The sequence below is a fragment of the Labrus mixtus genome, chromosome 8 (genome assembly GCF_963584025.1).
Source record: "Labrus mixtus chromosome 8, fLabMix1.1, whole genome shotgun sequence".
NCBI lineage: Eukaryota > Metazoa > Chordata > Actinopteri > Labriformes > Labridae > Labrus > Labrus mixtus.
In genome coordinates this window covers 21,091,238-21,116,498 of record NC_083619.1, presented here as the reverse complement: position 1 = coordinate 21,116,498, position 25,261 = coordinate 21,091,238, and the positions used below count along the sequence as shown (strand labels likewise).

Genomic DNA, 25,261 nt, shown 5'->3' with positions numbered 1-25,261 from the left:
ACGTTGAGGGTTGATGGGGGCCGCATGTGGCCCCCGGGCCGCCAGTTGCCCACCCCTGCTCTACATGATAGAAATGGCACGGAATAATGTATCCTGTAGTATAGGTTTACTATTAAATAGTATTTTAATGTATCAAAAGGCCTACAGACTAAGCCTATTTCAATTTAATGCCGCGTTTGGTAAAGATACCGATCAAGGCAAGTTTATTTATAGAGCACATTTCAACAACAAGGCAATTCAAAGTGCTTCACACAAGACATCAAAAGCATCATGACAGAGGAAAGAAAAGAAACATTAAAATAGAACAAAAATAAATAAAAAATCACTGGAATTATTAAATCTGAACATATGTTCAAATAAAAATTTAAATTAATTGAAATTAATTAAGTAAAAATATAAAAAGAGTTAAAAGTTACAGTGCAGAGTTAAAATTTAAGATCTTATTAAAGCTGTTTAATGAAAGGCAGCTGTAAACAGGTGTGTCTTCAACCTGGATTTAAAAGAGGGTTTCAAGTCCCCTTTATTTAAACAGCTCGCTTCATGCTCAATGTAGGTGAGTAACAAACAAATGCAGAGTAAGAGTTTAGTTTTTACCACATGATTTTTCAATTATTTTATTTTAATTCATTTTACCCCAAACAATAGACACCATGCAGGCAAGACAGTACTAGCAGCAATAACATATATCTTTAACCCGTCTTACAACAGCACCGTACTGACATTCACATTCCCCCCCCTGTCCCGAGCCCGGTGCAAAGCAACATCTAGATGTCATCAAATTCATGTAGAGACAAGAATAATAATAATACTAGTAATAATACAAAAAATACTGAGCTAATGATGAAAGAAAGAAAAAAAAAGTAAAAATAAACAAAAACATTCACACACAACAACAACAACAACAACAACAACAACAACAACAATTAAGAAGAAAAAAAAAGTTTTTACCACATAATTGATATTTAAAAGTACAAAGTCTGATATTGATGAAAGTTAGAGCTTACCTCAAGCTGTCAGCTACTTGAGTAAGTACAACATTGGACGAAACGTATTTTCTCATAATATACACATAAATAGATGTTTAGATGTTATTTTGATAAACTGTACAACTTGTGAATGGAGATGTTTTTTCTTCAACTAAATTACATTAGTCAGTCTCGCGATAGTACACACTCTGTGCGCGCGCTCAGCCTCGCGAACGTTGGTAGAGCTGAGTTGGAGGATCATGGCGGAGCGCAGGAGGCACAAGAAACGGATCCAGGTAACACCGCTTGATTCATAGGAAAAACTGCCCGAGCAGGTCGGAGAATAACACTTTACAACTGTGTCGCTGTTAACCGACATGTCGCGGAGTGTTTGTGAAGGAGAGCATCCTCGCGAGGAGCCCGGAACACACAATAGATTAAACCATACGATGGCTAACGATTAGCTAGCAAATGGTTGCTAGCAGAAACAAATGTTAGTAATTATACTTTGGTAAACATTCCCCGAGCGTAGTATCACCTCTACCAGCTACAGTTACTTGCTGCACTACATGTTAAACCGATGTTTAATGTGTCTGCCATTACGTTTCCTCTGTAGGAAGTAATGTTTATTATGTTTGAAGTGGCTGTAAAGCTGCGTCAGCCCAAATCAGACATGTTTACATAACGTGAAGCAATCAGCGTGACATTAAACACACGAGTCAACTGAGCGCATCGTAGTGTTTCATGACTTATCCGGTCAGGTTCAGGTTAGACATTGTTGCTCCAGGAGTAAAAGCTGTAAAAAAAAAAAAAAAAAAGATCTAAAGCAACAGCTTGAAGAGTTGCTACAGTCTCAGTGAACTCAAAGTGTATTCACATCTTTACGACCTTTATGCAACATAACAACAAAGACAACGATGATCGAAATGATTCAACTCCTCTGTGAAGAGAAGAAATTATCTGTCTCCCACTCAGCTGTCAATTGATGCATGTGCACTGATCCAGATCACTAATTCAATATTGATTGAGACTGTTTTTCATGCAGTCATAAGATATCCCCAGATGTAGAACTTCAGGCAATCCTTGTAGGAGGATTTGAGTTTATTGTGTAATTAAACTCAAAATAGGCTAAAACAAATTACTGAATTGAAATTTTTTAGCAGTATTATGTATATTTCCTGTTTGTAACATGTTAAAGTTGGTTGTATACTAGTCTCTACATGTGCTCTGGTTAATTACCGTTGTACTAACTTGGTAGGTTGACTGTAACATTTTCAGTCATTATGTACTTTGGATTTGGGATGCATACTAGTATCGTACAGCAGTGAGATGAGGTAAGATAAACTCTTCATACTCCGTCTGTTGTTATCACTCTGAGAGTCCTGAATTGTCTGTTACAGGGCATCAGGATGACATAACAATCTGTTCAGCTGCATAATAACACACATTGAATGAAACATGAGAGGCCTGCCAATAACATCTCTCTGCCTTCCACAACCATCATATATCCCCCTTTTTTCTGCCTAAGTTAGCCGTATCAATAGCTGAAATTAATGTGTAACCAAAATGCAACGAAAACACTCAAAGTCAGCTTTGATAAAAGAAATCCTACCTCTGTGAAAGTTAAAATGTTCAGTTTATGTCCTCATGTGTGTCACTGCTGACCAAATGTTTAGCCCCTGTTGCATCATACATTAGATTTCATCACCGAGGTAAGCAAACAATAACTAAACAGTTCAAACAAAAACTGAAACAGTGTATCATTTGATGTCAGATTTATCGTGTTGTGTTAAGTACGCTTGAGTTTTATCTAGGTGTTGCGTTACAAACTGGAAATTGTCCCCAGTTCTCTTGCCTGTTTGAAGTCAGTTGCATAACGGCACATACTGTTATCTCCTTTATGAGCAGACCACAACCAAAAGAGGCCTGTCTGTTACACTCACGCATTAAACACACAGTCAATTGTGCAGTAACTGAATAATTCCTCAAAGATTTGCTTTTGTTGAAACAGTTTTTAGAGATTTTATCTACCCCTATAAACACCTCTGTAAAACAGCATTCAGTTTAAAAGCCTGATGTGCATACCGTTATCTGCTTTGTAAGTTAACCAAAACTCAACAGGCTTCCCAAGATTATCACAACACTTCTTTTTCATTTAAATGTTGTTTTTTTTCTCATCGTTCATATCCCATTTCCCCAATAAGCATTAAGGCATTTGAGAATGGGCTACATTGAGGGCCAAAACTGTAACCTTAACATAAATTGTAAGGGACCACACTCTGTTTCAGAGAGCAGCTAATCCTCCCGTGATGAAGCCAGGTAGATCATATAGACTGTGACGGGGATCTTTTTCATGTAGGGGTCTCATGAAACTGAGCTGTGTGCATGCCTGATACCTGCTTCTTTAAACAAAGGCCTGTTTGATGGCCTCTTCTTCCTCATGTTGCAGGCCCGAGCCAGCTGGATTGGTTTAAGCAGCACTGAATCTCATTGTGCTGATGCTTTCATTCCCTCTGTTTTGGCATGTGCTTCAGTGCTGCTGGCAGGATGAAAAACAGTGCAGATGTTGTGAAAATGAAGGAATTGTTCGAGGAAGAAGATATAGCCTCTCTCTGGTATTGTTCCAGAATAACATCTAGTGTATAAAAAAAAAAAAAACTGAAGGTAGACAGACAGTGCATCCGCTTCTAGAGGTGGAGACACAGTCTACAGATCAAAAGCATACACTGCATGGCACCAAGATGTCTCACGTTGTTTTCAGAATAAGAAGTCCTTTCAGAAAAAGTCCTGAGTTTGGCGTGTAGACTGTTATCATCTCAGTTTGTGGAGACAGGCATTAACTTTGACAAGAGCGAGGATACAAAAGAGACCAAAGTTAGTGACTCAAATGAGCTGATGTGGGGCTTACCATACAGTTAGGAGCCATTCTCTTAATACAAAACATATATAAATTATGCAATAATTATGTGTTTTCAAATAAAGACTTACACACACACATACTGGGATGCATGATAATGTGTCATCTCAATTGTATGCTGGGATGATTATTCAATGCTGAGTCAGAGTAAGACCACATGATATTGCGATACACGTTCAGCAAAATGTCCTTAACCCTGGCTTATTACGTGTGATTTAATATCTGATGTGCTTGCCCTGATCGATTTGTAATTTACATGTTTTGATCTTTGACTTATGAACCTGACTTTGAGCCGATCGTGTGCGTTTGTCTGACCTTGCAGGAGGTGAGTGAACCCACCAAGGAGGAGAAGGCGGTGGCCAAGTACCTTAGATTCAACTGCCCCACCAAATCCACCAACATGATGGGTCACAGAGTGGACTACTTTATCGGTACGTGCGCGGATCATTAAAGGAAACAGGCAAAACAAGTGGACAGTGGGTTGAGTGTGAACCAGGTTATGACTATCAAAGTCAGCCTTCAGTTTGTCAGACAGACACTTGTTTTAGAGTGGAGGTATGACCGCTGCTGAGACTTTGTTTGTGTGTGATTTTCACATGTGAATTTTGTGCTGCTTCGCTGAAGAGTTGTCCCTTTCTAAATGTTTTCATTGCAGTCCAAAATGCAGACCTGATCATCCAACTTAAGATTCGTTAATGTGTTGTCCTGTTGCATCATTAATGTTTACTTAGTACTTGAGGCTAGAATCACATGACCTGACTGTATTATTACAGCTTCATTTGTTCTCAGTTACAATGACTAGTTCATGTTCTTTTAACAATTTGTGATCAATATTTTCATAATGATTATGTACCAAGAGGTGATGCAAAGGATCACAGTTAATCCGTGATCTGTTCGGATCACCCCTCACAAAATGAACGCTGTGTGTATGTTACATGTTCAACATTGTCAATATACGACAAGATGAAAAAAAAACACTGATTTTTTTAAAAGCACTTTATTAATAAAAGGAAGGTCAGGTTTATCCAACTGCTTGTACAAGTATTATTATTGGAATTGTAGTAATGTACACATAGTGAAGAAAGATGAGGATGCGATACATTATCAAGTCTAGTCAGGTTTATTTATATAGAACAAAGAATAAATAATAACCTTTGTCCGTGTCTGCCTGGTGCTGAAATGAGAACGTCTTTGTTTATAAATCCACTATACCAACATGACAGGTGGTAATGCTTTAATGTCACGGCTGTGTTCAGAGCTTGTTTTTTACATAATGAAATTTAAAAGGAGGAATTTCAAGTACTTGTCAGCTTCTACTCTTCTAATAAAACTGTAATCACTGTATACCAGAAGAATCACTGTTTGACATTTTCAGGCCCACTTTACCCTCAGTGTTCTTTAATGTCTACCTTTGTGTCCCTATATTTAGCCTCCAAGGCAGTGGACTGTCTGCTGGACTCAAAGTGGGCCAAGGCGAAGAAAGGAGAGGAGGCAGTGTTCACCACCAGAGAGTCTGTGATGGATTACTGCAACAGGTGAGCTGTGAACACTCTGCTGCACATTTTCTAATGTGGATCTAACGGCATTTGGTAAATGAAGGATTTTATTTTAAAGCACAAAGAGAATGTCAGCATTTGTTAAACGCAACACTTCAAAACAGTCAATCATTCACTGAAGCTGTTATTTACTTCTGCAACAAACCTACTTATATATTTAAAAAAAATGGCTGTTAAAATGTCTTTACAAGCTAATACCTTTATTTTGCATGATGTTCAGTTTACTGTGAAAAGATGGAGAAACCCTGCATTAAGCTTTGTCTGGTGCAGAAACACTCCATCGAAACATCGAAACACTAAAGTTGAAAGTGAAGTGTGAATGAACATGATTTCAGTCCTGCAGAGTAAGTAACTACATAAGCTAACAAATGCAAGGCTGACATCATTACATTTTAGGATAAAATCTTTCACACGGCCATGGCTATCAGACAATGGCCCCTTACACAATGAAACCATTTAAACTCATTTTGTGTTTTTTTTTAATCCTTTACAATTGTTTTTCTCATCATTTCTCCGTAGACTTCTAAAGAAGCAGTTCTTCCACCGGGCTCTGAAGGTGATGAAGAAGAAACCTGAGAAGGACACCAAAAAAGAGAAAGAGAAGGACAAGGAAAAGGAAAAGGAAAAGGAGAAAGAGAAGGAGAAAGAGAAGGAGAAGGAGAAAGAGAAGGTCAAGGGGGACAGCAGCAAAGAAGAGGAGAAAAAAGGGAAGAAGGAGAAAGATAAGAAGAAAGAGACTGAGGTCGCTGAAACCAAGAAGGAGAAGAGCGTAAGTCTCAATACACTCTAGCCCTCAGATAACGATAAACAACTCTGACACTTTAATATTATTGTAGGTATACTACAAAACTTGTGTTTTGTGACTTCATTTCATTTTACCTTTATTTATTCTCGAGAAATCATTGAGGGCAAGCCCTCGTTTACATTGACGTCGAGAGTACAATTAAAACGAATAAGAGACAAAAAAGACAAAATACATAGATTATAAGACCAGAAGAATAAGCAGTAAGCAGGTAACTACAGTTAATAACATTTACACTCATGAGTACAGTGAGCTGTGATCAAGTTTTTAAATTGACCTTTGAAGCCAACGGTGATACATAAATGATAATAACATTATATTTAAAGCTGAAAAGGGCATGTGGTTGAGCGTGTGCCACATATGCAGAGGCAAAAGTCTTTGCTGCAGTCCCGGGTTCGAACATTTGCCATATGTCGCCCAACTCTTCTGCCAACATTTCCAAAAGTCACTTTTCTCTGTCCTGTCTGAATAAATGCAGAAATATCTTTAAAAAAAAAAAAAAAGACCAGAAATTCTGCCTTAAACGTGTACTGTAGAAAAGATAGATTTATTCCAACTACTTACCGGTACATTGGTCTTAGTGCAAAGAGTAAGATAAGCAAAAAAAAAAAGAACTAAATTTTTCCGCCTTTTTCTGTAAACATATGACATACAATGTGTTAAATAATCCCGAGTTATTCACGCCCCTTTTTGCTTTGTGCGCCAATAACAGTTTAACAAATAGCAGAAGAGACACTTGGGTCAGGCTCCATTCGCTGATTAGACTTCAGGGGCATCAGGTAACACAGCAGTGCAGGGCAAAGTTAACTGATTGTATTGTCATTTTTGATCGTTACAAAAATATTCTGTGGCTCTGTTTTTGATGCATTTTTCAATCCCATACAGTAGTTCCTGCTGTCAGCTTCTTGAAATAGCCTGACATGTGTGAGTGTAATACACTGTGGCATCATGCTTAGCAGAATAGCTGTTGCAATGTGCTTCTTTGTCAAGCTTCTATGTCTCAATAACTGTTACTAAAGGGGGCGGGATTTAAGATTGGTGAGCTTTTGATGTGTACACATGACTGGCAAAAAATAAGTTTTTACAGTGTAAACAAACATGTTTACAGCCTGGTACAAAAAAAACTAAATCGGTCTGATCAGTTATTGTCATCACTGGCACACACTGTACTGGGGGGGTGATTTTTTTAAAAACGGCTTTGTTTTATTTTGAAAACGTGTTATTCATAGTTAGGCGTGTAGCTGACATTATGACAGGTGGGCGCTATGTAACGGTTCGTCTAGGGTTAGGGTTAGCCCCAGTTTCGGCTCTAAGCCTGACGTTAGGTTGACTGAAGGGATTTCTAGCATGGCGGCGGCTGCCGATGAACCTCCGGAGCCCCCTGCTGTAAAGAATGGCTGACATCACTCAGGCTTTCTCCATTAACATTTACAGTCTATGGTCACGACTTTATACAGAGACAAGTTAGCTGGCTCCTACCACACATACATGAGAGTAGTATCAGTCTTTTCAAAAAGAAAGCCTATGAAAAGAAGTAAGCCTGTTTGATTATTTCCAACATTATTTGGATTAGGATGAAAGTCCTGGGACCCCGAAGAAGAAGAAAGAGGTGAAGAAGAAGTTTAAACTGGAGCCTCATGAGGAGCAGCTGTTTGTTGATGGAAATGAGGTGAGTTTGTGTGTAGAGGAAACACGTTGTAGTACAAATGTTTTAAAATCCTAAAACACATGAAAACACAAACTGTCTCTTTTTCTCCTACAGGTGTATGTGTGGATTTATGATCCTGTCCATTTCAAGACCTTTGCCATGGGACTCATACTGGGTGAGTCAAAAACATGAAAAAAACATGAATTAAGTTGGAACAAGAAAATGAAGGGTTGTGTTTACTCGTACTGTTTTTGTGTTTTTCTTTCTTTAAGTTATTGCAGTAATCGCAGCCACGCTGTTCCCACTGTGGCCTGCAGAAATGCGTGTAGGAGTTTACTATCTAAGTGTAGCAGCCGGCTGCTTCGTGGCCAGTATACTGCTTCTGGCTGTTGGTGAGTACAAAGACCTTATAGAAATAAAGAATAAAATAAATAAAGTTCCTGCACAGCATCTGCTGTCATTGAAATAAAATACATAGAACATTTGGTGTATAACAAGCATTTTATACTGGTATATTGGTGTCATCAGTGTATAAGACGCAGTCAACTTTTAAGATGAAAAAAATGGTATTAAAGTGTGTTTTATACACTGGACTTCACTGTAATTGAATTGGATTAATGATCATACTATAGGCTTAGTTAAAGCGTTAGAATAAGTTGTACAGTTGATTTGCCCAAAATGAACTAAATGAAGTCACATAAAATGCAGAGATTTAAATGGAAGACTTCCTCTTTTCAAAAACTGATCCCGCTCGTTTCCGTCTTTCCTCAGCCCGCTGCATCCTCTTCCTGATCATCTGGGTGGTGACAGGCGGGCGCCATCACTTCTGGTTCCTCCCCAACCTGACTGCAGACGTGGGCTTTATCGACTCGTTCAGGCCGCTCTACACTCACGAGTACAAAGGACCGCAAGCCAGCAGCAAGAAGGGCTCAGACAAGACGGACGACAAGGACAACGGAGAATCCACCAAGGCTCAGAAGTCAGACAGCGACGAAAAGTCCGACAGCGAGAAGAAGGACGGGGATGACGACGAGGAGGAAGAAGAGGAGGAGAGTAAAGATGTGGCGGCAGAAGAGAGTAAAGAAGCAGAGGGTGAGGGGACGGATCGACACTCGGACTCAGACAGCGACCGGCGGGAGGATGAAGGCTCGCAGCACAGCAACGGAAACGACTTTGAGATGATCACCAGGGAGGAGCTGGAGCAGCACACGGAAGAGGAGGAGGAGGAGGAAGAGGAAGAGGAGGAGGAGGAGACGGAGACGCAAGAGAGGGAAGAAGGGAATGTGAGTGAGACTAGAGCCCAGGCGGCTGAAACATAAACTTCTTACAATCCCATCACTCTTTACTTTCCTCTCTCTGTCCCTCCCTCCTTCCTCTGTGATCCCAGGACCTGCCTGTCGCGTCTCCGCACGAGGAGACGCTCCATCTCTTGTTGTTGAGATCTTCCACTGACACAGTACCCACAGATCAGGACCGGAGAAAGCAAGCAGCTCCGACAATGAGGAAAACAAATTGTACGATAAGGAAGCCTTATGTGGAGCCGATTCCTCTCGGCTCGCTGTGATTTACGTCAAAATGAAAACCTGCCTGAGGAAGCTGTCCAGAGCTCCACATCTTTTTGTCATTTCAACCCAAAATGTTTTATTTATGTCCCCCTGGTTACTTTTGTATGTGGTTAATACAAGATCTTATATACAGACGATGGAGAAAAGATAGTGCTGCTGCCCCCCCCCCCCCCCTTTTCTGTTTTCATTGTCGTCTCAGAGCTCACTGTTGTTGGTACAATCAGTATCTCTGGAGAAAGGCCCCGTTCATTCATCTTGTTGTTCTGTTGCAGGAGCACCAATGAGTCTGATAGCTTTCTCAGGCAGACAGCGAAGCAACTGACGAGCGTTAGAGCCAGATGGACCAAATCCTGGAATTACTCAAAGGAAACAAACAAAAACAAAAAACAACCATATTTTGGCTGGCTAGGGGGTTTTGGCTCTTTGAGGTACTGAGAAAAAAAAAATCATGTTTTTCTGAAAGGACTGGTGTTCATAGTGCAATCCTCTCACAGTCTAGTTCATTTTTAATGTGGAACTCATCTGTAAGAGTAAACTGGGACACAGCTGGCGAACGTAATTTTCTTTTTTAGAAAAAGATTTCAGCATTTGTTGTACAACTAAATCTAGAAGATATTTAAGCCTATTTGCAAACAGGAACCAAGACATCAATGAAACGTTTAGTGCCAAACACATCTAATACTGATGTTAAGCATGCTGATTTAAAACAGAGTGCGAGAGCAAGCTACCATGTTAAAGTTACATGTCTTTACTTAGTTTCATTTTGTAACTGCAGTGATACCTCCTCAGATCTACGATGTTTGGAAAAATAAAGGTTAAAAAGAAAACGCACCGGCTGTTAGGTTTAATCTATGACAAAGATTTTTTTGGTCTCAATGAAACCGTTTAAAAGGTGTTTGCTCTCCAAGTCATCCAAACCGGATTTGTGTGGTCGTGTGGAAATTGCGACGTTTCATGAATCTAGTTCCACTGAGCAGGAACGCTTAGTCGATTAATCAATGACTTGAAGTATTAAATCCCTTATTGATTTATCAAACATTTGCTAATTTCAGCCTCTCTAATGATCTGCTGCCTTGGTCATGTTTGGTTAATGAGTCACAGGGTTTTTGACTGACACAAAAAAAAAAAGGTTATATGAAGACTCTCAACTTGTGAGGATGTAATTAAAAGTCAAACCAATGACATGTCAAAATGGTCCGCTGACTTATCCGGGTCTGAATAATCCGAAGTTGCAGTGACATTTCCAGTGGAAGCCTGTGGTCCAAGCTGCTCCGTCGCATCCACTGCAGCCTAGAACCGTCTTAGACGCCCTTTGTAGTCATAGCGAGGATTATATTTAAGTATAAAAAAAATAGAAATGTATCATTTATATATGGATTCTATCGATATATATCAAAGATATACTTGCAGTCTAAAAAAAAATTATAAAAACCTTTTTTCAGCTTTTTCTCTTTTTGTATTAGGAGGTGTTGGAGTGTTTGTAACGCTCCTCTTTGTTTTTGTTTTATACGACCATCAAAAGAAATGTACTCGTTATTTAAAGGCAACTTCTGGGGTTAGAAAGCGGTGGATTTATTAACAGTTTTTCATTATTTTCTTTGTACATTTGCCACCTTAACATTGAATGTGTGGTGTAGTGGGGTCGTCTGTATTTCTCTCACTACAAACAAAGCGTCATTAACAGCAACCCAAATGGTTTCCTAAAGAATTCGACAATACCTGAGTATATTTCACACAGCCCTATACAGATGCTTACCAAGTGAACTCACCGCACTAAATCTACTAGTTTGTTCTACTGTAACCCCGCTGAGGCTCGTAGCTCTCCGGCTGTGAGACTCACAACCCCTCGTTTTTCTTTCTAACATCTGTCGTGTTTCGTTTTTCCTCCCCAAATTGGGCAAAGTGCATCTATCCCTACATCCTGCCAGCCACTGTACTCCCAGAGTTTGGCATTACACAAAAGAGAGAGAGAGAGAAAAAAAAAAAGAAATACTTCTCCCAGTTGTTCTTGACTATTGCACAGTATCGGTCTGTTGTATATTGTAGTATTATTCTGACTCTTTACGCTGCTGCTTCTCATCGCACATTTCTGGGGAAAATCAAAAGTGAAATAGTTCAAACATCTGTGTTTTATCTCTGGTCAAGAAAAAAAAAGAAATGTCATTCTGAAGACTGTCACATGCAATATTGGAGTATAATTTAATGAAACTGGATGTCTGGATATATATCTGTATCTTATCATTGCAATAAAAATATAGAAAGCATCAAAGTGTTTCCTCTTTTTTTTTATCACGTTATAAGAACTCGATGTACGCCTACAATAAATAAAGACCACTTATCCACTCCTGACAATTGAACACTTGATGTCAATGTGTTTAATAAAAGGTGATGCTGAGAGAATATGAAATAATCCGATCATAGTTCTGTCCAAAATTTGATCGTTTATACTTGAGTTTATTTATGATCATGAAAAACGACATGGCCTGTGGAACTCTTTCTTTTTTGTTTCACATCATGCAATCTGACTGGAAGCAATAAATCACACATTTATGAAAACTACTTCAAAATAAATAAAATCAAATCCTTCACAGCTACTGGTATGATCCACAGAAAGTCTCTTCGCTCTGGATGTTTGAACAGAACAGTCACAAGAGTCTTTGGCTAACCCAGTAATGAAAAACAGTTCGACGTTGTTTTTTTTTTAAGCTGACATATTGTAAATATATAAATATCACATAAATATGACGTTAAATAAATCGATCCTAGCATCTGATATGTACACATAGTAGATTTACAGACATTTCATGTTTCTACATCTAATCTGAGAGAAGGGCTTAAAGCTTTCACACTGATCGTCACAAAGATGATTAAGTGCTTCAAGCCCCCCAAAAAAAAACTTCATTCATTGAAAACAGGTTTTTTTTCTAGGTGAGAAACATGCTCTCCCTGTAAGCGACACGTGTGTGTGTGTGTGTGTGTGTGTGTGTGTGTGTGTGTGTGTGTGTGTGTGTGTGTGTGTGTGTGTGTGTGTGTGTGTGTGTGTGTGTGTGTGTGTGTGTGTGTGTGTGTGTGTGTGTGTGTGTGTGTGTGTAATGGAATGTAATGGGATGCGTACTCTGATTGAAACATAACTGCGAGCACAGCATACTGTACTCTCCGTACATGCTATCTAAATTACAAACGTAACACTGATGTAACTAGTTGTGTCGTTAAATTAACTGAACGATGACTTTAAAGATGGATGTCTTTAAAGTAACGTCTTTAACAGGTGTAAAAAATAAATAAATAAGTCCCCGCTGGTTCAGTTTTCTGTGTCCGATGAGTCGGAGACGTCGGCCAGTCTCGCCTGCCTCTTGCGTACGTTCCAGTGCAAACACTGAGCCAGGCTCTCGAACCAGTCGTACACCAGGTCGTGGCAACAGATGGAGGGCACCGGGTAACAAGACGTGGTGATCTTTATACTGTTGAGAAGAAAGAATTCAAGACAACCGGTTCTTTAACTGAGAGAAAAAGAAATCAGTCAAAAGACCAACGGCTGAGAATGATCTTTACCAGTCTCCGTGTTGAATCTCCTGTCTCTTTCTGCCGTCAAACGACACCCAGGCGGTGTTTCTGGCGTCAGGGGACAACGTGATCTGTTTCAGGGAGAAGAACCCGAGCCCGTATCATGAGAAACATGCTTCACTCTCTTGAGATAACAAATAGATATCTAGTGTTCTTGAGGTAGTTTATGGAAATTAAAAAACGATTAATATGTTAGATTTAATCGTCTGTATTAAAGTCAGATGAATATCTAAACCATTAGTATTTATTATAAAGGCACCACAGGGATTTTCATGGAAATCATTCATCCAATAGAAAGTGGTGGCTGATGCCTCCCTAGATCCGTGCGGATAGTGTGTCTAAAAAAAAGTGGCCGTGTAAATATATATGATAGAAAATGTACGTGAGCGATTAGGTAATGTGTCGCTCCTCAGCTCAGGAACACAATGATACCATGAATGTGAGAGTGATGGCCTTGAGCACTACTGTACCTCAGAAGAGTAAACACACGTGCTGCTGGCAGTCCGTCAAACATTAACGCATGGAAACTTCATGACACAGCCATGACATAACAGACAGGGAGACTTTTAACTGGGAGGAACGTTTAAGGATTTCATTTAGGACTGTGCAACAGTTGATGTCAGAGAAGGAGAAATAAAAACAGATGTTAATCTACTGCGCCTAACTGACTGTCAGCAAAACAAAATCATTTATTAGTACTGCGCAAAAAGCTCTACCATTCTTTACAAGACAACCCTGAATAAAACAATAGAGTGACAGAAAACGCTCAAAAAGAGTCCCCTCTCCTGCATCAATGAAGAATATCAAGGCTCTCAATCTCACCATGAGCTCCACCCCAGCAGGGACAACGATGGGCCTGAAGGAGAGCGAGTGTGGGCAGATGGGGGTAACCATGATGGCCGGTACATTAGGGTGGATCATGGAGGCTCCTGCTGCAGCGGCGTACGCCGTGCTGCCCGTAGGTGTGGACACAATCACACCTGCAGGACGGAGAGGGAGGACATTTATCATATTTAACATCTTGATTTACAAAGTCGTCTGCGTTTATAACTTCAAAGTTACTCCTCTCCATGTTGTTTGTGAAGACTGCCTTACCGTCTCCCTGCACAGAGGTGATAAGACGTCCATCCAGGTACAAGTCCACATTAGACAGGTAGGAGGAGGGACCTCGGTCCACCACCACCTCATTCAACACCTGTAACACACACACACAGATTATTATTCAATTACAGAGCACATCACTGCTTTTAAATTGCACAGTCTTTACAGTTTTTCATTATTGCTAAAACACTAAATCCCATTCTCTGAACCAGATGGTCCGTGGCTGAAACCCATTTATTGAAGTAAGGACACTTCTGGCAAAACCTTCAACAATTCTACAGTTAGGCCCCGTGTCCACCTGGTGTTTTGAGCGCAACCGCTTTTTTCAAATGTTTTGGATGAGTAGAGAGCATTTCCAAGAGCAGACAGCACTCTTTTCCAAATGTATGATATTCCCCATATTTTTACCGCCCACAGATCACGTCTGGTTCCCACATCCTCTTTTCTCCATGTCTGCCGCAGTAACAACTATCTCAAATAAACAACATGCAGTAAAAAGCGACGGAGCAGTGTCAGTCACTCGGTGCCGTTGTCATAGAGACAGGATGGACGCGCAGTGCTTTTCTTCTGTGCACTAAAGGTTCATGCAAGCGTTTTCATTTTAAAATCATTTTAAAAATTCTCGAGCGGTCCCTGACTGCTGTGTTTTCTGTTGACATGTGTGTATGATGTGAAAACAGTGTTTGATGCTGAGCACAGATACATTAACTGTTTTGATGTGATTGTTTGATTTTGCCAGTAAAATCTGATGATGATGTGAATTTATTGAGTTTACAGTTTATTGAAAAGGGAGGAAGGTTTCTTAGGTTTCTTAGTGTGTTAGCATCATGAAAAACTGCAACATACATGTGTATTGAGATTTATTAATAGGGTATACATTATTCCTTTAAAAAGACTCCAGGTCACTGATCTACATGTTACTGTAGTGCCACCTACAGGTGAAATACCATAACTGTTATGGCTCCCCCACAATTTCATTTATGAAGTTGTGTTATTTTGCACTGATAGTGAACAACTCAGAGTTCACCGTCTGGTTACTACAACGTAGTGTGAGGTACTTTAGGGAATTGTTAAAAATGTAAATTATTTTAAAAAATAATAATCTGAAGCTAAATAAAATAAATGCAAAACAGCAAACACAGGGTTACAGAGCATAACACTCCAACATCACAGCAAGAAACTACATGCAGAGAAAGAAAGACTGGCGTTCAGACCAACGGCACACAAATCATGTTCCACACCTGAGTCAATCACAGCGTGCTGCAGCAGCGAGGGATGACTGCCAGATGTACTGATGTCAGATGAGCTCAACATCCGTCCAGCAGACGTGATGTAATGTGAGCTCAAATTGTCTGTAAGTCTGTGTGTGTGTGTGTGTGTGTGTGTGTGTGTGTGTGTGTTCGTTCGTTTGTGCGTGCAGCAATGAGGTTGTTTAGTTACACAGTGTTTCAGACCGAACGCATCAAAGCTCATTTAATAACCATTGAACATGTACAGCCCTGTTGACGCCACTGTTGCCATAGTAACTAGGCTCTGGAAAAACTTTGAAAACGTCTGACTTTTTTCGCCAATATATGCAAACTTATTATGACTGTCACCATGGCAACCCAGCTGGCTCACTGAGCAACAAACACATGTACAGACGTATGAACATGCCAGGGATGACACAATGGTTCACACACACACACAAACATTTAAGCCTTTGACGTCCTTACAGGCTTATAGCATCATGTGAGGGGGGTGACCAGTAATTAATTAAGATAAATGCAATAATTACAGAAGGAAACTGGGAACTCAAAGTCCCTCTTTAAACACATTCCTGTTTGTGTTTCCACTGCCGCTGGAAACCATAAAGATTAGTCCAATAACTGATTAAGACACATGACGTCATTTGAGACACAATTTTCACACACGATGAACGACAACAAAGAAGTATCTTGAGGTTCATATTTAATCCTTGTGTGACTCTGAAATCTGACATTAACGAATAAAGCAGACATTGAAAAATGTACTTCAAGCTCTGTCTGTTTTAAAGTGGACAATCTGTTAAGGACTAAAGGTTATCTGTGTCTTTAGAACTTGACGGTGAAGATAAAATCTGGAACAAACTCCCAGAAAACTGCAGGTCTACTAAATCTCTGAGGTCTTTTAAATCAAAGCTGAAGACCCTCCTTTGTACAGCTGTTTGCCATTATATTATCTATGAAAGTGATTTATAATAGTTATAAACAATGATAATACGATGATCATTCTGTCACAGGTCTGGAAAACCAGCCAAGAGTTTCCTTATTGACCAAGCCGTGACATCCCATAATCTGTGGACCATCATGAAGTGCTGCCTGGAAGCAGAGACCTTTCTGGTAACACGATGGAAAGACAGTTTAAGTCCACATGTTGCTATAACCGTTCATGGCCCTCCTCGAAAAGTTTCTGCTTCAAGAAGACGCTGCATCTTTTGTGCATACGTTCAACAGACCAAAATAAATGATCAGACACAGGAAAGATGAGAAACTTGAATCTGTATTTAAGTAAATAAACAGCCAAATAGCCGTTTAACTTCCTTATCATCATACCTCAAATAATTGACCCTCCTTAGCTGAACTTCAGAGAACTGCCTCACTTGCTGCCCTTTCCTTGTTCCTTTAAAGGCGCAGAGTAAAAGCACTGCTTGTTCCTACCTGTAGCTGCAGGGTGACCTTCCCGGCCTCATTGTTGGTGTGTCCATGAGGAAGGAGTCCATTGTGTTCCTGCTGCTGCTGGCCTGCTCTATGAAGCATGTCCTTCACCACCTTCACCTTCAGACGACTGCGCAGAGTGATGGCAGCGTTGCCTAAAAAAAAAAAAATTAAAAAAAAACACACAAATATACGTTCAAACATAGGCAAACACGTGACTTCCATTTTCTTTGACGACAAGTTAACATCAGAATAGTATTTCACTTGAAGCTCCAGTCTACCTTCAAACACTTTGGCCACTTCGGTCTTGTAGGACTCAAACTTGAAGGGGGTCAGGAAACCCAAAGAGCCGAGGTGAAACGCCATAACAGGAGGGACGCTGCCCTACAGGAAGGAAACAGTCCGTATGTAAAACTCTTCTATTGACAGAACTATTCATGATACAAACTAAGATAATCTCAACACATTTGGTTAAAAATCCATTATGGTATACCTGATAGACATTTATCAGAGCACTTATGAACAAATAAAGTCATAATCAGCCCCCTTCCTCTCTAGAGTCGATGTGCACACAGGTTGCCATGTCACGGACAATGAAGTGTTTAAGCAGCTCTACATCGGTCTTGAAACCTTCCTCTGATCTAACCTCTCTCCATTTTTCAAAAGCATCGCCAGTATTTATCGTTTTACCACGTTGCTGCTAGTGGAGCTTATTAGAAAAATACAGAGGCTTTAAAAATCGCCTACCTTCTCTGGTCAAAACAAATACAGACCATTCAGGACTTAAACCTATAGGAGGTAATACTGACTGCTGCATTGTTGACAGAGAGGCCAGCACTTCAACATAGCATGTTTCCTTACTGTGTGATTATACAGTAAGGTCATTTTATGATTTAATTCAGCAGATATCTTACATATTGCTCCTTTAAATGATGTTTCATAATCTGACTATTCAGCATGTGATGGCCAACTAGGTGTCACAATTCTCTGACATGAAAAGTCCTTTTTACTTGTTTTCAGTCATCACTGGTAAATCAAAGGCTTTTTTTTTTTACTTCAGTGTCTTAAAAGAAAATCAAACAAAAAGCACGACACGGAAACATTTGCAAAGAGGAAATACAATATAACTTCCTTGTAATAATATCATTTAAAATATTTGATTTAAAAGAATAAACACTGAGCCATCTTGCAGCATATCTTTTAAAGTAATTTCATTTAGTACGAGACGTCTGACTGCAGCTGATTCCGTCTGCAGTGATCAGTTGATACTAGTGCAATTACCTGAAACAGAGAGGAGGCGTAGAGTAGAGTCCCATCTCCCCCCAAACAGATGATCAGGTCTATGCAGTCGGAGATATCATCATAGCCTGCAGGCAAATAAACAACGCAATATATCCAATTCAACTAAGCCCAGTGCAATCTGATTTGAAACTGATGAATATCCAACAGAGCAGTGGCAACACAACACAACGAAGCAACGACCAAACAAAGCTGAACATTTTCTACAGCATTAATGTGACAGATATGTGATGTTTGCTCTCCAAGCGGCTCAGCTGATGTGACATATCATCTGATGTGCAGAGGATTGTGGGTCAAAAAAGACAAACAAGCTTGCTGGCTTGTATATGAGAGGTGAAGAGGGTGATTATATTAGGTATACTGTATTTTAATGCTTTGGTCTACATTTATTTTGTATAGTCTAACGAACAGCTCATAAGAATATTTAATGGAATGCAGCCCATACATTTCTGGACCATTTTTCATGTTTGTAATTTGTTACACCATGCACATGAGGTACATTACTTTATCGAGGTATTGTTTGTTTTACTTGAACTGGCGAGATATGACACCACAATAACAAAAACTAAACTCAGTACTGATATCTACATCATGTTTTGTTTAGCTTATCATTAAAAAAAAAAAAATGTTTTGTCTGATTAGAGAAAAGCAAAACTTCTTCACAGTTGGTGAACTGAAAACATAAAAAGTTTGAACAAGACTCTGACTGTTTTATATAAACAGAATTATTTGTAAAGAAGCCTTGCGGGCTAAACACGTTTTTTTTAGTGAGCATGTAATAAAATAAAAAGAAGTTATTCTTCTTCTTCTCATCTGTTCATCTGCTGTCAAGATGATGTTTCCTGACATCACCTGCACCAAGACATGAGGACTGACAGTGCAGTGCACAGGGCATCCATGTTTGTATTATTATTATTAGTAAGTTAAGCGTCTTCTGTTTTTTTATTATAAATGATGTAAAGCTGTGAGCTATTCATGAAACAAACAAAGCAACATTTTCCTCTGAGTTCAGTAGAGAAGACTCAAATCAGATTTTGTACTCTGGTTCACTCTTGAAGTAAATGTATTTGAATAGATGACACCAGACTTGGTGTGTGTCTGCATCGTGTGGCAGGCGTTCGGACACTCAGGAGTCTCACCCTCTCTGAAGGTGCAGAGCTGATTGCGGATGGAGCCGAACGTCTCGTCCTTGGATAGCGTAGCGTCGTCTGCCACCCTTCGCTCCACGTACACCATCATCTGCTTCTCCTGATACACACACACACACACAAATGCTTAAGTGACATTAGCACAAACACACAGGCACTTCCCAGTGTCCTCCTTCTGAAGTAAAGTAGAGCGATGCCATACATGTGTGATTCCTGCATGAGACCGGCCTGCTACACTACACATCTGTCTCATTTCCTCTTCTCTTATTCGTTTCTTGGCGCCCTTCAGAGACACAAATGTTTCAGTCTGTTCCTTGACTTCAGTGTTCGACAACATGCCTCAGTGAGACAAAACTCTCTTATGGAAATCATTTGAACTGGCGATCCAATTTAATAAAGTTAATATACTGACAATAAAAAACGATTTCCCTGCTTGTCCAGTATCCGCCTGTGAACGGCTAAAATGCATAACTGCGACAAAATTAGCCGATACGATACTCACTTGATAAGCTAATATCGGCCGATATTATAGGCCAGTCGATTAATCGCTGAGGTTTTAGTTATTACTGTCTTTTTTTTTTTACAGAATAAAAACTTTGTCAGTATTTTTGAGGCCTGCAGAAACCTCAAACAATGGCTCACTGACTTTCGATAAAATGTCTATATTTCTTACCGAAAAAACGATTGTCCAACTTTAAATGTGTCTGATGAAGGTAAATATTGAACTTTTTATGATCACCTCAGTCCACTTTGTGGTTTTTGATGCAGTTTTACTGTTTTCACTCCTTTTCTTATGCCTGACAAAAACGACCTTGACACATGAGACGTATCACACGTTTTGATTAAATATTGTGATCATTTGTTGAGGAAGTATCAGGGTGAAAAAACATCCTTACAACTCTTCTGAAAAAGTTTGGCAGTGTGTATTGAACACACAACAGACGGTCTCTGATTTTCAGTAGAAGGCTCAAGACGACAAAAACACTCCAAATCTGGTTTCTCTATTGTATTTTGTCAGCATCCTTGATCACACTGTACTGTTACACAACATAATATAATAACAAATCCTGCGATGTCCTACCTCCACTAGAAACCTGCAGAGCTCCTTAAAAGGCTCGACGAGGCTTTCATCTCTGATTTTCCTGATGACGAGCACATTGACAGGTGGTTTATTCCAGGTGAGCCGCTGGCTTGCTGGGTCCTGGATGTGCCTGAGACACAGAAACAGAGACACAAGTTAATTATCAAACACACACGCACACATTTCCAATACTGAGAGAAACACAGAAACAGACAAATACATGGTGAACAAGACTCTCAAAACGCAGACTGACATTATCTCCTAACTTTAGTTCAGATAAACATGCCTTACCTCATCTCAAAAAACAAAGTGTAGATTAGATTATTCTCACTAAAAGCTGCTGTCATTTGTTAACTGTTGTGACACTAGTGAAGGAGTGAGGTCCAAACTCCAAATATCAGAAAAAAAAGTTCTTCCTCCTCTTTACCGTTTGTCTCCCTCCTCCTTTTCGTAGCGGACAACAGGCATTCTGTGTGCGTTTTCAGATCAAGTCCAAGGAAACACTCATGAGTGAAATTACGCATCTTGTAGTCTGTTCTGTTACCCATCCCATTTTAAGTCCCATCCAATCACAGCATGCACGTTTTTATCTTATCTAACGCGGTTACACAAGCTTTTCTGTGTCAACGGCCTCAATCACAAACAAAGTCAAGTCTGTACACACAAAGTTCGACTATTTCACGCTTACATGACTGAAGTTGGGTTGGGAAGAATACAGGCTTTGGGTCCGAAGTGAGTGGCTGGGTACGGCCCATGTAGAAAGTGTGCTCTCCTGTGAGGATAGGGGGAAAAAAGAGGCAGCAAGTCAAGACTCTATCACCTCATGTCAGGGGCAACAGTGGCATGGCAGACCAGCTGGCAACCTGCAAGGCAAACCTCTTAGGAGAGCTTTCTGCTGTGTCGCTGGCCGAGCCAGAGGGCTCCAAATGCTCATGTTGGCCTGGCAACCTCCGTCGCTCGATCTCCCCCAGCAGCTGTTCATGACCGCCCCCCTGTCGCTGCGACTTGGTGCCCTTCCTACGTCTCCTTGGTGACTTGGACGGGTGCTCCCTGTGCTTGGTGGGCCTGGCTGACTCGAACAGCTGACCAGAGGACGCTGAGGACTGTGCCATGCCTCTGTCTGGGACTACCACGGCGCCTGATGATGAACTGGACTCTAGATTCTCCATTCTGCAAGGAAAGCAACACAGAAACATTTATCAAAAGATATTTGAGATAAAAAAAAATTAAAAAAACAATCAATGAGTCTGAGAAATAATAAAAAAATATCCCTTTGTATGCTAGATAATTAATTGTTGGAGTTGCAAGAAAAGCAAGAGCCAGCTGCAAGGTGGCTGTATAATTGTAAAGTCACCTGAAAAGGCAAATTGCCAAACGTTATCCGGTTCCATCTTAATAAAGAGCTTTTGCTGCTGCTCTATTTCTCTAAATGTTTTACACTGTGGAACTGCTGGTCAGTCAAACCCTTAATATCTACAGTCTATGGTCAAAACAAGCAATTCTGAGAACATCACTTTAAGATACTGAAGAATAATTTACAGGTAGTTTTCACTCTGTTCACATTTTATAGAAAAATGCATCCATAAATAAGTTACAGAGAATAATAAAGCTAGTGTATCTAGTATTATATCCCTTTTTTCCACATAAATAAGTAACTATTTTAGTCTTTGGGTTTTCCTCGTTAACTATTTTAAGACATTTTTTGAGTCTGGACCATAAACTGTAAATACACACACAGTAGGGTTTGTATGAGTAAATGTTTACCCAATAAATGAATCACTGAAGTCATTAACTACAGTTAAACATAACAAAGTTATATTGTGTTTTTGAATTCATTAAACTACAAAAATGTAATAAAGTCAAAGTTCAATTCTCTGTCTCTTCCCTTTACTGACCTTGGGCCCCAGTATAAGATAGCTAATAGTCTTTATATACAACATGACACTTTGATAAGCAGCTGACTAATATAAATAATAAAGCCAACCTGATAGCGTTCTTCAAACCATGGGGTCAAACAGCTACCGCTACATTAGCAAGCTATTTAGCCACCGAGCTAACCTGAGTCATCTGAAAGAAACGAAGTCTTACTGTGTCAGAAAGAAGAGATTTCACTATTTGTTCATTGAGACTGGAGCGTTTTCAGACGCTGTGACAAATGAAGACAGACACCACCGGCGTCAACTTTAAAACTGACATGTTACAAAATATTGAGCGCACGCTGCTGGAGCCGGAGGGGGAGGAGCCGGAGGGGGAGGAGCCGGAGTGACGTAGGACGTTCAGGAACATCAGCGTGGTTTGAAAAGTGCGCAGGACGGAGGAGGATCAGCTGCAGGATCAGCGCCTCTGCTGCTTCCTCCAAGGGACCTAAGATAGATAGAGACCAGACGAGCTGCCCATGTGTAGTTTCACTGTCATCTTATCTATGATTATGTTTATTATGTATTACCGGTACTTGAATATTATAAGATAAACTTGTTTTGATCCCTCAGTGGGGGAAATGTGGTTGTTACAATCAAGCTAAAAAATAGAGGAATAGAATCAGCAAAATAGCAAAAAGTAAAAGAACAAACATATTTACAGTAATTTATTATAAGAAGAAAAGTATGGTAATAAAATATTACTAGAAATATACATTATGAGCACTTTTACTTTTGAAAGACAAAGAACAGTTATTTAAAAAAAAAACATTGTGTGGTTATGTTATTATATTTTGAATCTGCAAAAATAAGATATCAATGAATAATGTTGAGAAAAATGTATAAAATAGCCTATGGGATAGAAGAATGAATAAGCGGATAACGAAACAGCTCACTTTACACATATATTGGTGCTTAATGTAGATTTGTTGCAGTGATGAAATAGTGCAATGAGGTGAACAGAAAAGATAATAATTTGGCAATGTTTAACCCGACTGTGAGACATTACAGTAACAAGTTCACAGCACTGTTACATGCATTCTAAGTAGTGATAAGCCCAGCTATAGTTCACGTTCACTTTATTATCAATTCAACCATACACAAAGTACACAGTGAGATGACATTTTTCCCTCTATAGGACTGTGATGCTACATAACACAATAGAGAATAAAAAATTAAGAATTAAGATGTAGGAATCTGAGATTAAATACAATGACAAGAAGGCAGCTATAAAAAGTTAAATTAGTTAACATATTGAAGTGCACTGAAAAGCAGTTGAACCAGTAACAACAATTTAAAGTGACTAAAGTGACTAAAACAGGTATAGTGGCATAATAGATGAAGAGGCAATGTTAAAGTGACATTTAAAGAGGACATATTATACCCCTTTTCTATATTGTCAAACAGTCCTCTATGGTCTAAATGAAACATCTGTGCTGTGCTTTGGTCAAAATATAACATGAATCAAGCACCAGTGGAGGTTTGTGACCCTGTATAAACCAGCTCTCTCAGAGCGCTCTGTTTTGGTGTGTGTGTCTCTTTAAATGCAATGACCCTCCCCCCCTGAGTTTTCCCAGTAGACATCACTCCTCTGTAGCAAGAATATAAATGGCAGACCTGCACAAAAGTTTTGTTTTAGGCTGGGGGGAGTCCATGGGTGGAGATATCAAGGGAGGGGAGGGTTTTTTTTTTACCAGAATCCAACTTGTGACATCACAAGGAGGGCAAATTTGAAACAAAGCATTTTTGTCTGTGTTGTAAGACTTATGCAGACTACAAACAAAGGACTGGATGGATTTATTTCACATTTTGTGGGTCAGTAGACGGTTACCCAAATATATGTTCAAAAACACTGTAAAAGTGGATTTTTCATAATATGTCCCCTTTAAAGTGACATACTATATACAGTATACACAGTATACATTTAGTTTACATAGTGCAACAAATAAATTATAAATATCCATATTGAACCCATATCGAATGGGATATAGGGTTTGGAAACAACAGAGTAGCTAATTGTATTTGAACTTGAATTAAAAAAACTATATGAACCCTTTTGTTTGATTACTGGCTATTAAAATCTGGGGGAGAGCTGTTTGGCTAAGTTCAATGGACTCTGTTAGTATTTCCCCCCTATATTGCATTGCTCCTCAATATCTTTCAAATTGATTCTAATTTGAAGTATTTCTGTGTTTGTGGGAACTTTTTTATTTGATGAGTTTATAATGATTTGTGCAGGGAGTACCTAATGTGAACATGAAAAATAGAGAAACAAAGGAAATGAGTCATTTTATTTTCTTTCACATTGTGCATTTCTCCAAACTATATAACATGGATTATGCGCCCCAATTCATTCAATTACAAAAAAATACTCATAGGCAGATGAAGGCAGAATACTTTTAATTCAAAGCAGACAAAATGAAGCTGCAGTAGATGTTGATCTCTCTTTATAGTCATGCATGAAAACATTTGTCATTTTGCCAAATAATTGAGGTTTTCATTCTCATTTATTTCAAACAGTGTTATGTCAGAAATCTCTACATTTATCCAACTGGACTGTATAAAACCTGAAATGATTAAATGAATTCTTAAATCTTGATCAAAGCTGTCTTACTGCAATACTTTTAACCACGCCTTCGGAGAAAAGCTTTTTCATAATACGGATGCACTGAAACTTGACTGGGTATAATTCAAGTGCTCAAAGCACTGTCGTCTGCTGTTCTTTGAAAGGGCTGCATTTAACATCAGATCACTGCTTCTACAAAGGTAACATCTCTATAAAGGTAGATGCATCTTTCTTTGAATGTCTGTTTTAAATATGTGAGTGTTGTGTTGCAAAATCCTCTTCAAGTGTGTGTGATACTGACTTTAGTACATCAATATAGCATCCACATATTCAGTGCACTGAAAATAGTGAATTGGTTCTTCATTAAACATTTCTATATAATCTAATAATTACAACCTAACAGTGTATCTTTTGACTGGGGTTTTCTGTGTTAATATTGAATCTCTGTGTTTTATCCC

General features: G+C 39.3%; 2 protein-coding genes across 5 annotated transcripts; one reads left to right on the top strand and one right to left on the bottom strand.

Annotated features, from left to right (window-relative positions):
- Positions 1 to 1,171: 1,171 nt before the first annotated feature.
- sec62 (SEC62 homolog, preprotein translocation factor) lies at positions 1,172 to 9,843 on the top strand. Its single transcript, XM_061045078.1, has 8 exons — positions 1,172 to 1,261; positions 4,205 to 4,313; positions 5,312 to 5,417; positions 5,958 to 6,207; positions 7,814 to 7,909; positions 8,003 to 8,063; positions 8,161 to 8,280; positions 8,660 to 9,843. The coding sequence occupies exons 1-8, from the start codon at positions 1,226 to 1,228 to the stop codon at positions 9,205 to 9,207; spliced, it is 1,326 nt and encodes a 441-aa protein (XP_060901061.1). The 5' UTR covers positions 1,172 to 1,225; the 3' UTR covers positions 9,208 to 9,843.
- A 2,856-nt stretch (positions 9,844 to 12,699) lies between these two features.
- Positions 12,700 to 22,561, bottom strand: nadkb (NAD kinase b). Of its 4 annotated transcripts, none has more exons than XM_061045075.1 (12): positions 22,410 to 22,561; positions 21,198 to 21,491; positions 21,010 to 21,093; positions 20,322 to 20,451; positions 19,232 to 19,340; positions 18,075 to 18,160; positions 17,075 to 17,177; positions 16,797 to 16,948; positions 14,113 to 14,212; positions 13,840 to 13,997; positions 13,006 to 13,088; positions 12,700 to 12,914 (listed from the first exon to the last, which is right to left on the bottom strand). In XM_061045075.1, exons 2-12 carry the CDS (start codon positions 21,488 to 21,490, stop codon positions 12,755 to 12,757), a joined length of 1,458 nt encoding a protein of 485 aa, XP_060901058.1. In that variant the 5' UTR covers position 21,491; positions 22,410 to 22,561; the 3' UTR covers positions 12,700 to 12,754. The 4 variants fall into 4 exon arrangements, with proteins under 4 accessions (XP_060901058.1, XP_060901056.1, XP_060901060.1 ...); XM_061045073.1 differs by having other exon boundaries at positions 22,306 to 22,550; XM_061045077.1 differs by lacking the exons at positions 21,010 to 21,093; positions 21,198 to 21,491; positions 22,410 to 22,561 and adding an exon at positions 20,749 to 20,902.
- Between the last annotated feature and the right edge of the window lie 2,700 nt (positions 22,562 to 25,261).

Excerpts from the sequence above, each read along its gene's own strand:
- sec62 (XM_061045078.1), top strand. The coding sequence starts at position 1,226 with ATGGCGGAGCGCAGGAGGCACAAGAAACGGATCCAG. Across the intron at positions 1,262-4,204 it reads GGCACAAGAAACGGATCCAG|GAGGTGAGTGAACCCACCAA; the intron begins GTAACACCGCTT and ends CTGACCTTGCAG. Across the intron at positions 6,208-7,813 it reads AAACCAAGAAGGAGAAGAGC|GATGAAAGTCCTGGGACCCC; the intron begins GTAAGTCTCAAT and ends TATTTGGATTAG.
- nadkb (XM_061045075.1), bottom strand. The coding sequence starts at position 21,490 with ATGGAGAATCTAGAGTCCAGTTCATCATCAGGCGCCGTGGTAGTCCCA. Across the intron at positions 14,213-16,796 it reads AGGTCACCCTGCAGCTACAG|GTGTTGAATGAGGTGGTGGT; the intron begins GTAGGAACAAGC and ends TGTGTGTTACAG. Across the intron at positions 13,998-14,112 it reads CACCTCTGTGCAGGGAGACG|GTGTGATTGTGTCCACACCT; the intron begins GTAAGGCAGTCT and ends TCCGTCCTGCAG.